General features: G+C 37.4%; 1 protein-coding gene across 4 annotated transcripts in view; it reads right to left on the reverse strand.

Annotated features, from left to right (window-relative positions):
• The window catches only part of ABLIM2 (actin binding LIM protein family member 2), a 98,770-nt gene that overhangs the window by 13,423 nt on the left and 69,833 nt on the right, over positions 1 to 15,514 (reverse strand). The window contains exons 14-20 of one of the 4 annotated variants that reach the window (XM_030450644.1): positions 14,859 to 14,912; positions 11,326 to 11,375; positions 10,557 to 10,701; positions 5,274 to 5,332; positions 2,911 to 2,965; positions 1,536 to 1,600; positions 1,283 to 1,363 (exon numbers count right to left, since the gene is read on the reverse strand). In XM_030450644.1, coding sequence (XP_030306504.1) covers positions 1,283 to 1,363; positions 1,536 to 1,600; positions 2,911 to 2,965; positions 5,274 to 5,332; positions 10,557 to 10,701; positions 11,326 to 11,375; positions 14,859 to 14,912 — 509 coding nt within the window. Of the gene's footprint in view, positions 1 to 1,282; positions 1,364 to 1,535; positions 1,601 to 2,910; positions 2,966 to 5,273; positions 5,333 to 10,556; positions 10,702 to 11,325; positions 11,379 to 14,858; positions 14,913 to 15,514 lie in introns of all 4 variants that reach the window. The other 3 variants (XM_030450645.1, XM_030450643.1, XM_030450646.1) reach the window with 3 other exon arrangements.

Genomic DNA, 15,514 nt, shown 5'->3' on the forward strand with positions numbered 1-15,514 from the left:
ATCCCAGGTGAGGACAGAGTATAAGTGATGGATCCTGGCAGCCAGGACTGGCATGAACCATGCAAAGCAAACTCTATCTTGTCTTCAAAAAGCAACATGGAGTTCCATTTGCCATTCAGACCAGCCTGATGTGTTTAAACAAAGATTCTGTTCTTTAACACACACATATATATATATATATATATATATATATTTGTATAAAAGAAGCCTTTATTAAGATGTGTCCAGATGAATAACCTTCCCACACCCTTCTCCTTTTTCTGGACTCACGATGCTTTTTGGTATTGCTGCCATGCCTTGCTATCCTCCAGGCTTAGACCAGCACATGTTTGAGGCTCTATTTTCCTTACAATCAAATCAATACTCCTCACTGGGTAGCCAAATAACAAGGCCATTGTAGTATTTAATAACATATACAGTTTGCCAAAACATAATACCTATAGAAAAATTTGGTAAGTACATTTTTTTTTAAACCTCAGTCTTTAATGAGGAACTTTGTTACCCCATAGTTTTTCTTTTTTGCTTTAAGATTAAAGTTTCTCTTGTCACATTATCAAGGTAAAAATATAATATATTTATGTAAATATAAATTTTCCCAAAGGTTCAATATTTTTAATCACATAATTTTTCTTCAGCTATCTCTTCTCTTCAATAGGGATTCATACAAAGATACATTAGTTTAATAATTAAGGTGAGTCTTTATTCAGTACTGTCATAACTCAGTCAATAAAAATGAACCTCATGAATCTTGCCTGAACATCAGCTTCAGGATTTGGCTTTTAGAAATAAAGCTTTCACTTATGATAAATCATAACTGCATTTCTCCAGCTTTTACCACTACTCTTTGAGAGAGGTGGATACCACAGCAAATCTATTGAACAGTGATCATGGGTCACATAGGCAATTGGGAGGCCCTATAAGATAACAGACCAGAAACATAGGTCCATATATTTTAGAATACTCATGTTATTCTAGGACAGTTTTTTTAATAGGAATTTAAAAAAAAACCACAAAACTTTCTACCTGGCCCATTCTGACTTTCAATATCCTGTATAATCTTCTGAAACTAATCAGGATTTTTGTAAAACACCATTTGGTCAGACATGTGGCAGGTTTGGGGCTGTTCTTTTTAAGTTAAATTGCCTACACGCTGGTGTTTTTAAATAAAATTTAATGTTATTCCTCTCTTCTTTCATTGCTATTACTTGGGCACAGAAATAGCTAAGATGGTAAATAAACAAGACAAAGATTTGCAAGGACATCAAGTAAATATCATTCCTACCTCCAACCTGGTCCTGTCCACATCCTTAGGCAATTTCACACGAACTCGGTTTGTTACAATAAGTGTTTCATAAGGATAAATCTGTTAAAAAGACAAGAGGATATGAACTCCAGCCAAATCAGATTCTGATGCATGGAAATGATAGTGTGTGGAAAGTACTAATTGAAAAGGTACATACTTGCATCCTGATTTGATAAATATTTCACTGGGATAAAAATTAACAAAGTAAAATTAAAAAAGGAACACATGTAACCTTGCTAGGAAGTGCTGAATCTGATTGTTCTTCCAGTGCTGGAAAAGCCCTTCTTACCTTGTATTCTGCAAAAGAAGGAGAACAGGTTCACAGTTTAGAATTTTTAGGCTTTTCTTGGCATCACTGTAATGAACATTTAGGTACATAAGCAATCTGTTATGCTACTTCATTTCCCTCTTCTCAACAGTTGTTGGATAACGCAAGCATAGTAAGCATTTGACCCCTGTGCTCTGAAAGCCTATAACACTGTCTATTACTGAAGCAATAGTCCTTGAGATCAAAGGCTTATTACAGAAAATCCATTTCCTGATGCCATTGGGTTACACATCATGTATGTCTGGCAAAATTGGAAATTTATTTTTAGTGGAGGCTTTTGTGCATAGTGAAGTCACCTCTCATGTAAAAGTCCTGCTCTTATTGTTCTTTACTGAAATCAGTTAAAATATATGGATTATTACAGAGGTGTTTGTTTGGTAAAATACATAAAACTCATTGATTTAATACAATGTTCCAAGATACCAACATCCTGCAATTGGGCTGACCACAGTCACAGCAGTGAAGAAACCTACTTAGAGGGTGTGGTGACGAGGATTCCTGGATCTAAACTAGCAGAAGAATACTCTAGTTAGGTCAGCATATAACTACATATGATATGAATACCACAAGGTCATTCATTCACATCGATGATTAAATGCAATAAGGATAGCCAGTATGTTCTCATATGCTTTCTTGCAGTTTGTAAGTCTCACTTTTCAAAATCTGTACTTCGAACTATTTAAACACAGAGACAAAGATTTGTATCACAGAAGCACGAAGTGGAGCATTATAGTAAGATTTTTTAAATGAGATTAAATGTCCTGGAAAGAAAACTCTTCCCCATGAGTAGATGCATGTTCCTAAATTTAGCTCAGCACTTTTGGAATATCCAGTTCAAGTTCCATATTAAGTTCACATTCCACTTAAGCTGCAATAAAAAAGATGAATGCAAATAAATTCTGCTTTTTTAATTCTGTACATTCAAACTACATCACAGCACAAGTAGAACAATGGACTTTGGTTTTCAATTTAGTATCTTGGAGGAGTGATTATTTTAAATTTCTTCATCTCTTTGATATGAGACCATAGTCACAGAGGCTGTGGCACTTATTGAGGATACCAGAACTGACTGGGATTGGCTGCATCACCTGCTGATGTGTGACTTTAGCCAGGCCTTTTATGTTTGGCTAGGTAAAAAGAAGATTCATTACACTGAGATGGGTCTCTGTTCTAGTCATTACTATGTGAACTATGGGAAGATCTCAGAATAGTAACCCTTATGGTGATATGTTAACAAACATCCTCAAGAAAGAAAATGTGAAATGATATTGCAAGGTACCTTTCATTCCCCAGCTCGCCTCCTGGTCTGTTTCATATTGGCCCATATTTTCAGGCTGAAAGAGAAATCAATGTAGCATCAAAATGGACCACAAAACCACATTGTTGAGAAAAACCATTGTTGAAAGAAAAAGGAAAACCAGCTGGTACCACACAAACAAAACAAAGATCCTTGGGAGAGAGAGAAAGAATAAAGTCTCATTTGAACTTGACCTAATTGCTGCGAGCTGGCATCCCCAGTGCTCACAACTCCCTTCCATCTCCAATCCCAGGGATGGGGATCTGCCTGTAGAAGATGGAGCATCAAGTGAGTGCCTGGGTCCTGAGAGGCACTGCAAGTGCAGTTGGCTGCCTACATCATTAACACCCACAAACCAGAACAAGCTGAAGGTTGGGTGTCGCTCAGAGAGGTAAGTGCAGGATCATATCAACCCACCTCAGCCCTAGGTTCTTGTAACTTTTTCAGCTCTTTTTCCTTGCAGCTTTCAATGAGGTGGGTGTAAGAAAACTACAGCCACCCTTAATTGAAGACCTGGTACTAAGGTTAGACTGAAATTGCAGACATCTTGGTGCAGACATCACAGCAGACCAGATCACTTAGGCTGCATTGCAATCTGTCTCATTCCACTTTGTGCTTCACACTGCTGGTGCCAAAGAGAGCTGTGTGTATGTGCCATAGCTTTGTCTGAACTGATGCCTTTTTTTATTTGCTAGCAGATGTAATGATGACAGACATCACAGGATATCAGAAAAGCACTATTATATATCTTTTTTTCACCCAAGTCCCATTTTTGCCTGCTAGGGTATCAATGGTGTGCATAGCTACATTCAATAACCTCCATAACTCCTTACTGTTTGTTTTTAGATTATTTTTGTTATGCAGCACTAGGATGACAGATTAAGAATAACAAACCACAAAAGCAGCTATAAAACTGCAATCCAAACAGAGGCCATTCATTTTGAGAAGAATTTTGGCCTCAATGGTTTGACCATGACCAACCCTTTCAACTTTTCTACAGTTATATGCTGTAAAGTCAGACAATTTCAGTGGGACAAATGCTGCCATCTCCTGCTTTCATAGTACATTGCATGGCTGCAGCCTGCAAACACAGCCAACTCCACTGCTGATGGCCTTATCTGTGTGGAGCCTTCTGACAGCTTTAGTCCCTCAAGAGAGCAGTAGCTGAACATAAGCTGGTCCCTCACTCTCTTCAGTAACAGTTATTCTGAAAAGTCAGAAAAAAACTGCTGACTCCTAAGTGGGGGCAAGTTTATCTAGACCCATCCCTAAATCTCATTTTATCATGTCACAGTGACACCAGTTCCTTCAGATGGGTATTCAGACAATCAGGTATTGCAGCAATGCAGGCATAATAAGTCTTGTAATATCAACTCAAAGGGATAGACATTCGCAGTAGCTATCTAAAAATTAGTTTAGCTACTTTCTGACAATGGGTTTCTTGTAACTCCTTCCATTGTCCTGCACTTTGATTCATCACTGAGGATGTTTAATCCTGCTCACGTACTTTTGCAGTTTGTCAGATCTTCCTTTAGAGAAGGGATGGAATTTGAATGAGGTTCCCTGAATGCAATTTAGACACAAATCAATCTTCCAAATATAAGCACAGGTACATTCATGTATGGTCAAGTTGTCACTACCAATGGTAATGAATTTGTACCTAAAAATGTAAGCCTTGAACTGAGAACCCATAATGCTGGATGCCAGAGAGAAAGAGACACTACAATGTCAAAGATGCCTTTTTCCTCATGACTTGCAAAAATTATAATAAAGGATTAAAACACCTAATCTGAGCTGATAATAATTTAGTTGCACTTTTTGCTCTCTAGATTGCTGTCTGACATTCTCTCTGTATTCCCGTTTGTGTATATACATACACGTATATGTATACACATGTACATATACATACATATCTGTATATACACACATACACACTGAAAAAAAACAGAACATATGGCTCAAAAAATTATGTGGGCTTACTCAACCTTTGCCCTAAGATCTTTGCTTGCATAATTATAGGCCTAACCCCTTCTATCAAGGGGTTCTATTAAGCTATACTGTGATATATTAATATGTGCAGCCTGTGCATTTGGGACCTTCATTTGTTTGTGGAGGAGAAGCAAGATTCCTAATGCTCATGACACACACAAAGGAAAAGGGAAGCCCAAGTCTTTCTTCCTCTTGCAGACAGACAAACTGCAATCCCCACTGGGTAAGAATTTGTCAGACAGGGCTGGCAGCCAACACTTTTGAAATATTATTACTGAGTAGATTTTCACCTAGTTACTAAGATGCCTATTTCTGACACAGTATTTCCCAGAGAATGCATTGAGATGTGTGCCTACCTGGTGTAAGCCGTTTTTGCCATAGCCAGGCAGAGAAGCAGATTTGGAATATGGAAATCCTGTAAAAGACACATTATACAGCTATATTTTTTGTAAATCTTTTACAGTCTACTAAAACACGGAATTCAATAAATCAATCAGAAAAAAGCAATCACAAGATAACAAATTAACAGAACACATATTAACAGAATGAAATATAACTGAGTAGTGCTCATCTTTTCTCTAGATATGTAACAATGTCTATAAATAACACCACACCAGGATGCACTCACTTTACCAGGCATGACATGAAGAGAGCTGTGGGACTCATGTTATGGAAACTTTATGCAGATCTACATGCAAAGAAGATTAGAGAGCTTGTGAAAACCTTGCCCTCCAATTTGGTGTTAAAGGATGACTTGAGAGGGGGAATTAAAGGTATCGCCATTTTTTATTTTAGTTACATTAAAAACAAACAAACAAACAAAAAACCAAAACAGGAGAGATTTTTCTGTCTTTACTGCTTCTACTGCTAGTGGAAAAAACCCCATAAACTATAACATGGCAATGGATAAAGTAAATCAGTGGGCATATAAACATTACAAACATTCAAGAAACTTTAGGAGACACAAAATAATCAAAAGTGGTGTTGCCACTAACAAACTGGATACAATATGGTGGTGAAACTGTGTGCTGTCAGTATGAAACAACCGTAGAGACTTATTTAAAATACTGAGAGTCAGTTAGAAAATCTGGAAGTTCCTTTTGTCAGTGAAAGGACAAAAAAAATGTTTCAGACTAGTTTTTGGTTTTGCTTTACAGAAATCACAAGCTAAATCAATTTAAATTAAGCAGAAGATGAACAAATACATCCGTAATAAATATTCTTGATTCCAGTACAGGAAACATTGATAAATTAATGCAAAAAGTTAGAGAAGGCAGTTAGCTCAAAGAACTGAATGTACAATGTTTCTTTCTGTCAAAGACGTTAGCAGTATGTGTCCGAGGGGGGATGCAGGAAGGGAAGCCAGACCCCACTGGATTAATAAATATCCTAAGGAGACAATTAGGAATAAGCATAAAGAAAGAAAAAACAAAAGATGGATCAGAAAAGAGCTCATGATGTGCTGAGATAAAGTGAGAACTGCCAGAAGTCAAGCTGAGTTAAACACTGAAAATTATATTAAATAGCAAAAGGTTCTCCAGCTATCCAAATAAAAAGAGAACAAGGAAAGAAGAAATGGGATCAGTGGGAGTTATTCTATGTCAGTACACAGCAGAGGTGGAACAAAACCAAGGTAGGGCTTCAACAATGAGAGAATACTTCATCCCTGTTTTCAGGAATGGAAGGGAGAGTACAGAGCAAGGAGGAAATAAGAGTATGCCAATAAATCTCATCCATGACAGAAACATAATTCAAAGTACTTCATGTACTTAAACAGGGAGAGATAAGCAAGTCCAATATCTCTTGCCACTGGAGAACAGCAACTATAGTTTTTATACGGAAGAGGGGAAAAAAGCTGAGGAACCATCAGTTTGCTTCCAACACCAGACTTAGGGAGAAACATCAAAGTAAACAGAAAATCAATTACAGTCATATAGATTTTAATTGGTTTGACATAAGCTAAAGACACAGTGCCAGACCTGCTGGTAGCCTTCTTTGTTAAGAGCTATGACCTCTGCAAAACATAAATTTTATTAGATCTCATCTAATGTGATATCATTAAAGTGTCTGCCATGCTGCCACACATGGAATTAAATGCAAATCTGGAGAAGATGGAGTTTACCAGAGGAATTATAAAATCAGTAAGGAAATAATGAAATAAAAAATGGGTAGTGAGAACTGTGCAGTGCTGACAGAGAAAAGTGTCGGCATAGACTGGGGCTGAGTTGAAATTGCCTAATGCTTTCAGTAATCATCTGGACACCAAAATTAGCAATGAGTCGAAACAAAATTCTAAAGCACTAACAACACAGAGGAGGAATGGGACATCATAAAGAACTGGGATAACCTTGAGCATTAAATTAATAGAAATGGGAGAAAAATTGGATAGTTTTGAAAGTAATATATGGAAAAAGTCGTGCATCTGGGGACTAAGAAATATCCAGGACTTCAATGATTTAATCTGAGAGTTCATTGTTTGGAAAAAACAGGAAAGGTGACAGGCTTAGATAAACAGCTCAATCCCAAGATGACCTTGGTTTGCTTCTTAGCAAGTAAGTACAAATTACAAAAAAGGCAAAAGCTGGAGATGTCTTGCTTGATACATATAAGACATGGAAATATCTCTTTTGTTCTGGGGTAGCAGTAAGAGATCCTACCTGCATCTTTTGTGCTGTTCCTGTTCTGCAATGTTTAAGTGGGTGGCCTAAAGGATAACTGGGGCAATGAAAGCTCTTCACAGGAAAGGCTTGATAAGCTTGAGTTATTCAAGCTAGCAAAATGAAGATGATCTATTAAAGGGAGAGATGTTTCCAAAAAACATAATCAGCCATCATTTGAGGAGTGGTATAAACTATAAGCAGAATGTCTGCTGCTGACCCTGAAGGGTTTTCCATGCCTGATACAGAGACATTGTGAGGAATACTGAACTAGATGGATTGCTTAACTATTCCAGTTTAGAAACTGTAAAGATATCATTGCTTGCTATCTGAATGTTCAGGATATCAGAGTGCAAAGAGTGTATAGCATCTTTGAGACACAGCAAATGGATCTGCAACTATTGTCAGCTCTCATCCTGCCTGGAAAATGATGCTGGTGTTGCACATCAGTGCAGAGCTCAAGCTTACAGTCTCTTGGCTGCAGAGGAGACGGGTGGGATGGTTTGGTTCTATTGCCAAATAGTATTATCAAATAATCAGGAAAAAATTGGTAAAAAGGTAAAGGCCACAGTGCGAAAACCCACTTCTCGCTGGCGGGTAGGAGCGGAGGAGCTGCTCCCCCGGCCCCTCGCCTCGTCCGCCCCTGCCAGGACGGGGCCGCATCGCAGGCACCGGCGACATCGCGTGGCAGCCTGGAAAATACCGAACAGGGGAAATACAGCCGAACAGCCCCTTTTAAAAAGCTGGCAAGAAAAGACCTGCTGTTTCCAGTGCGAACTGTATTTCATTTAGCTTCTGCTTCCCATGACTTTAGTTGCAAAGTTAAACACGTTTTTATTTTGCTTTTTTTTTTTTTTAATATTAAGAAAAAATGTTATATCAAAAGCCAGCAACCACATAGTGCTCATCACATCCAGCTGCAGCAGTTGCCATCACAGCAAATTTTCTGCAGTAACTGGCCAAGATAAAGCAATCTTTCTCTCTAATTAGGTACTACCTGAACAACAATCTGGATGGCTACAGCTCCTATTTTTTGCAGGCTATCATTCACCCTAACCTCATTATTCTGATGTTGCCTCTCAGCACATAAAGGACAAATGAACAGCAAGGGTTGTGCACCCTGCCAGATGTCTGCTTTCCTAAATACATGACACTGAAAACCATGAAATATGGTAAATTATTAGCTATTAAACATGCAAACCTACAGAAACAAGACACATTTACACAGGTGGATGTAAGGTGTATCAATGTATCCACTTCGACACTAAAGCTATATCTGAAAAGTTTCTTTTCTGTGATGCTTAATGACTACACCACAGAGATGGGGCTGAATGTCATTGGCTGAGTTACAGATCTGGCTGCTCTCAGCCATGACTGCAAGAGCCAGAGAAGCTACTCTTCCACAGCAGATAGGGTATGTGACAGACAACAAGACTAAATAGGGAAACTGAGTAGAGTAGGAATTACTTAGGGCTTCCATAGGCAATAAAACAGTCAGATGGTTGAATAAAATCAGAAAGAATGGAATGAAAAATAAATTGTCCATGTCAGTAAAATAAAAGTTCCTAAATGTCATTTCTTTGTAGCTATTAATTGGGTGATGGTCAACTTTCTGAGGAAATGAGAAACACTGATAAAAAGCAATGGAATATTAACTACACAATCTATATTGCATTGACACAGAGGTGATATTGACCCTAACAGAGGTGATATTGACCCTAAAAGAGGTGTGAACCATTTTTTACATTTCTAGTTTTAATAGCTCCACATTCTCAATATAAAACAAAACAAAATGAAAACAAAACCCCGCAAAACTCCCCCCATGAAAAAATACCCAACATAAAATAAATATTGAAACAGAAGAGGGAGAGGTATAGCAATATTCTCATGAAAAAACCTCACACCTCATGGTGTTACTGTATAACATAGTTCTTGGTGTTCCACATGTCTCCCTATTTCTCCAGAAAATCTTCATGCAAGGATTAGACTCTCAATATATATGTAGAAAAGCATCAGATCAACTCAAGAACACTTCCAAATATACCCAACATGCACACTGCACTAGAAGGCTTACATGTTCATTTCTGGGCAATGACCTACAGATGTTATGTGTGTGATGGGGTCAGATCTGGTTTCCCCTGCACAGGGAATCCAGCAACACACCTTGTGCACATTTATGCAGTGTCTGATGAAGACAAAGGAACCAAATCCCCTCAGGTTAGACCAGTGAGGCTGATGATTCAAAACAGCTTTTCTTCTTTATCTTGATACAGCCTTGTGACAGACTTTGTAGCATCTGTTTTCCCTCTTCCTTGCATAGCTAAGCCATAATTTCCTTAATACAAGTTGATGGAGCCAGCTATCACATTACCAGAATGCCCAAAAGACTGACATCCTAGCCCTCCTGCCAGACATGCCTCGCACTGGGTGCATTCTTTTGGAAAACTGCTTCCCCAACTTGTTTACCCCAGATGACCTGCTATGGCTGTAAGGCGTAAAGTGAGGTAGGCAGGGAGGAGAATGGCCCAGTTAAAAGTTATTTAACCTGATTTTTTTTTTTCATTGATTTAATCTAAAAGTTAAACTCAGACTCAATGCTGATGATCATTTCCTTCACCTCCTAACCAGCTGAAAATAAGAATAAGAAAATTTAGAATGAGGCTTAGTATTGACAGCAAAAATGGACATGCGATCTTCAGACCAGTATTTAGGACAAAATTTTCCCATTATTCCACATTATTCAGTGGCTAAAATATGTGGAAGACCTCTGTGGACTTATAGGTATAACTGTGAGAAATAATAAAAAAATGCCTAATCTAAATTAACCTGGGGAGCAAAAGTGTTCTTTATGTTTGACCATGGTACAGAAGAAATGGCTCTACTAATATGCAAAACACAGGTTGGATCAAGGAGTAATTAGTGCAAGTTAACCATCTGCCTGGTACTCTCCCCCTGCCTATGGAAAGCCAGCACAGTACTCACGGGAGTAGCCAGCAGTCCCCTCCTGTGCCCTTGGGAAGTTTTCTCTGTCACTTCTGGCAGTAAGAGACAGGGACCGTGTGTCTGAATCTGGGGAATTTGTTCTGGTGTCCATATCCCCTTTCAGAATAAGCCAACTGGTCTTTATCTGAAAATGATAAAAGCCTGTTACATGATTCAGGATTTAAGATCTGAATGCAGTTCTACTTTACCTGCCTGGGAAGCCTGGTAAACTGGTTGTGTATTTATGCTCACTGCAACTTGTTCCTTTCCTTATCAAAGGATAAGAGCTGACTGTATCATAGGACTCCCTGTTAGAAGCCACAGCTACAAAACCTTCCAACTTTCAGCTGGGCTGAGGACAGTTCCTCTGTTAATCAAGCTGTCTGCTGCATCCCATTTTAGAATATGCACTATGAAATTTTCTTATTATTAATGTTCTCTATCATTTTTCTTGTATGTTAATAAGCATTCTAAGTAAAAGTCCAGCAGCTTAGCTGGATAACCAATGTATATGGTGAGGCTGAGTGAAAATCCATGAGCTCATTGCTCTTAATTCCAATAACCCTATTTCTTTCTTCACTATAGAATATAGATTCTAAATGCCGTGGATCAGATTTCAAGCTTTTTTGTATCTTCTTGGAAAGACCTAAAAGCAGTGATGATTACTACAGTAATATGAAAGAATACCTTATGTATGAACATGTTTTAAAAAGCAGTTGTTTCAAGAAAGACCAGTAAACTACTCTCTTTCGTTCTTTCTGATCATTACCTTCTTACTGTCCTGATCCAAGCTTCCATCCTCCCCTTCTGATCTTCTTGCTGCTGGAAGATTAAGGTAATTAAAAAACCCATAATGGATTACATCTTTTCCTTCTTCTGTTTTGAATGTTGTTATGTTCCAAATATTTTTGAGAGTAAAAAAAGAAATAAAGAAAACCCCCCCCCACAGGAAATAAAAACTACCAGCCCCAAAAAAACCCACCCAGAAACAGAAACATCAACCCAGAGCTGTACAGAAAAGTTGATGTGTAGAACTATTGTTTCAAAGAATTACTTAAAATATTTTTTTAAATTATTACAGTAATCCTTTTGGATACAGTGATTTTAGACAATCTATTCCTGATAGATTTTGAAAATGTCTTTTTAGGAAGAAACCACTTTTGGTGATGATTGATGGGAAAAAAACCTTTATCATAACTAAAGGACAGATTTATATGGTTAGTGCACACAGGAACAAGTAATTTCCCCATTCTTTTGCATTACCATGAAGGTACATATGGTTACATAGATATTTTGTGGTCTGCACACCTGGGCCTCCCGTGTTCCCAGAAAGGTTAAGCAATGATGGTAAAAGAAGATAGGAACAAATATGGTATTGCCTCTTCATGAAGTCTGCAAGAGAGGCCACATCAAACTCCTATTTCAATTCAAAATTCTGTGACTAACCACTTTTCTGACTATATTGTCCTCTTAAATAGTATTTAACAAAATAAACATTGGTGATACTTGCTGATAAGAAAAACTGAAAACTAGCTGAAAACCTAAAAGCTATTCAATAGACAGTTCCCAAGTATTACCTGTGTTTTTCCTTGTCTTTTAGATGCCAACATATTGTTCCAAACATTGAGTTACACTTCAGAATCTTAGAGAAAGCTTTTGAGCCAAATTTCACACCATATCAATTAGCTTTTCAAAATTTGAGTGCTACTTGCATTTTTATCATTCTGTGTTGGTTTGGGGAGAGCTTAATGGTACAAAACTGCATTAATGCAACGACCCATCATAATCTTGCCTTCACTAAATCAGAAGCCCATATATAGCTCCCACACCCTTTGCTTTCTCCACCAAGACCCCAGCCTGATCTCTTGTATGTCCCATTCTTAGATCTCTTTTTTTCATTCTGAAGTTGGGTGTTTACAATAGAAACAGAAGCTGTGCTTACACTTAAACTCTTGGGCACTGCTGTAACTGAAACCTTTTAAAATCAAATGTTTTGGAAGAGCTTCTCAAATTTTTTGTTTTAAAGAACATTTTTGTTCTTGTTTGTTCAAACTTGGTCTCTTCAACAAAGGAAGGTTCTCTGGCTCCTGTTCAGCATGTCAGTTCAGTGTTGCATTAGCTTGAGAAGCTGATTCATCAGTTGCTCACCTTCATTCTTTAGCTGATTGCTCTTTCATGGTAAAAGCTAAATTTTTTTACTTTATTTATTTATCTATATATATGTCTTTTTTGAAAGAAAAGTTCATTGATTTTTTGGTGGGTTTGAGTTGGGTTTTTTTGATTTACAGTAAATTATGTTTTACCCCTGAGTAGAAAAACGAGTGTGTATTTTCAACAAAAACTTTCAGAAAATCTGTAATCTATAAAAGAAAGTCTAAAACATATATCCTTGTTAACCCATAGAGACTGATGACTTGATAATTTAATCCTCCACTCACTTCAGTGAATATGAGGAACAACTCCATAGAACTGTGCAAAACTGATGTAACCCAGACATTTTCTGGGTATCTAATAGGCAGTAAATTACTATTAAAAATGCCTTGTCTGGAGCAAAAAAACAAAACTGCTGCTTAGAATCCTGTTTGTAAACATAAAAGTCTGTTACACAGCCAGTATATGGGACATTGGAGCCACATCATTAGATTGTGATCTCTGAATCATTGAAGCTATGCTGATTTGCACCAGATGATTGCAACTTTGCATTTCTCATGATCTTTCCAAACACCACTGTAATATTCAACTTCTTCCCTTGTCAGGAGTTTTGGTTTGGTTTGGTTTTTTTTCTCAGCGTGATTAGTTATCTCAAATGATTTGTACATCTAAAGACAGGCAGGAAATAGAGAGCAGACTTTAAGGTTGGCAGATTTCAGGAAGTCAGGCACTAAACCAAACCCATCGTGTCTTTTTGCCTTTGGGTAACATTAGTTTGTCCAAGATTAGGACACAGTGAGAAGAAAATGTCTAGCAAAGACTGACACCTAAGGGGCATGGAAACATCAGTAAGTCTGACTTTGCTCAGAGCCATACCCAGACACACCTCAGAGGTTATCTGAATCTGCTTGCTGGAAATCTGCAGTGACTTTGGAATGAAGTACCAGGAAGAACAGAGGTGTCAGGCTGACTCACTCAGTTGGGAGACACCAGTCAATAATTTTCTTTCTCCTATTACTGTATCAGATCAAAACTAGAACTTAATTCAAAAGAGAAATAAAGGTCATTTTCTGTGATAGTATAAAAATAACTATATAAAAGCATTGTTTCTTAAACTAAATGTTAATTGAATATTTTAAGGTCAGTTAAACTCCCCTATAACCACAACAGAAAAATATGTATATTTTCCTTGCTCTGACCATAAAGCCAGTGATGCAAATGCAAGTTCCCTAAATTTTGATTTACGGAAAGTTATCAGTTACCAGTTAAAGCAAAAGTATGGGAGAATGGACACATGTTAATTAGCAGCAGCTTACAGTGTGATGAACACCTCTGATATTTATTTTTTATCTCATGCATTCCCAAGAAGCTTAGCAATCATGATTAAAATTCTATTTTTTGTTGAGGGAACATTTACATTAAGCTTTTTTTTTTCCTTTGCTTCTGAGTGCCTTTCAAGGTGCCCTAATGCAGCAGAATCCATACCTACTTTTCTTTTTTAAGAACAGTAATGAAATTTGATTTAGAAAAAGGAATTGTGTATTTTTAAGCCCGAATCGTGAACTAAGGCCCATTGTCAAACATCACTGAGACCACAAAGGTACTGACATCAACATAGAAATTGCATTAATGTTGATTAGGTAAATGTACAGCAAAAGCAGTAACAGATGAACACAGATTTATATTTCTGTTTTTTATATTTACTAGAGTCTTAAGCCAAGTTCTCAGTGGCATAAAACATCACACATTGTCTGCTTATTGTTTAGAAACTCAGAGAGCAGTCTTGGTCGTGCTGGTTCAACCAAAGTTTTTCCAATCATATCTTGCTGATTTTATCAGCTACTGAATCTGTTCTAGCCCAAGCATTAACTGAAAATAGGAGAGCAACCTTCTATATGTATGTATTTTATATCCTTCCATAAATAAGAAAACTGCTTTAAAGTTATTAGCCCAATTTTAGAGAACATACTGAATCCTTGGACAATGTGTTATACAAAATGCTTTTTGATTTTCTTGTTATTTTTTTTTCTTTTTCTATTTCACATTGTAGGGACATAAACTGCAAAGACTACAGAGGATAATCTGGAAATCAACATGCACTTCTTTACAAGCCATGTAGAGAAAACCGCAGGAGGGAAAAGCAGACTGTACCATGCTGTTTGTAGATAGGAGGTTTCCTATAGATGTTATCTTTTACACCAGTGTCTGAGGAAGAGGAAAGAGAAAGGAAAGAATAAGAGTAAGCAAGCAGTTCAGACCATGCTGCTCTTCTCTCCTCTCAACTACACAACAATGCAAATACTTGAACAAAGACCACACATTCATTCAGTCACTTGTAATTCACTGGTTATTACAAGAGAATGAATTCTTCCCCACCATCTTTATAAATGTGAAATATTTGCTACACCTACCTATGCAGCAAAATCCCCCCTCAGTCCCACAAAATGCTTTAAGACACCTTGAATGACATCTGTTTGCTTTTATGTTGGATAACCAGCTTTTCAATACCAATATATACTTCACAGACAGCAAAGAGAAATCTGGCTATGCTTGTCATTACTTAAAATAAAATTCCTGTACAGGCACAACAGATGACTCTAATACACATAAAAAGAGTCTTTCTCCATTAATTATGAAGAAAATGTACGTGTTCAGAATAGAAGTTTACACAGGAAATGCCCAATATTTTTAGAGATAATCTTGTAGTCTGTCTATATTTTGAATTAAATAGGTAATCTGCCCAGCCAGGATTTTTCTTTTAAAGCCCTCAGAGCCACAGACCAGGGTTCCCACATCATGTTGTACAG

The sequence above is a fragment of the Calypte anna genome, chromosome 4B (assembly GCF_003957555.1).
Source record: "Calypte anna isolate BGI_N300 chromosome 4B, bCalAnn1_v1.p, whole genome shotgun sequence".
Lineage (NCBI taxonomy): Eukaryota > Metazoa > Chordata > Aves > Apodiformes > Trochilidae > Calypte > Calypte anna.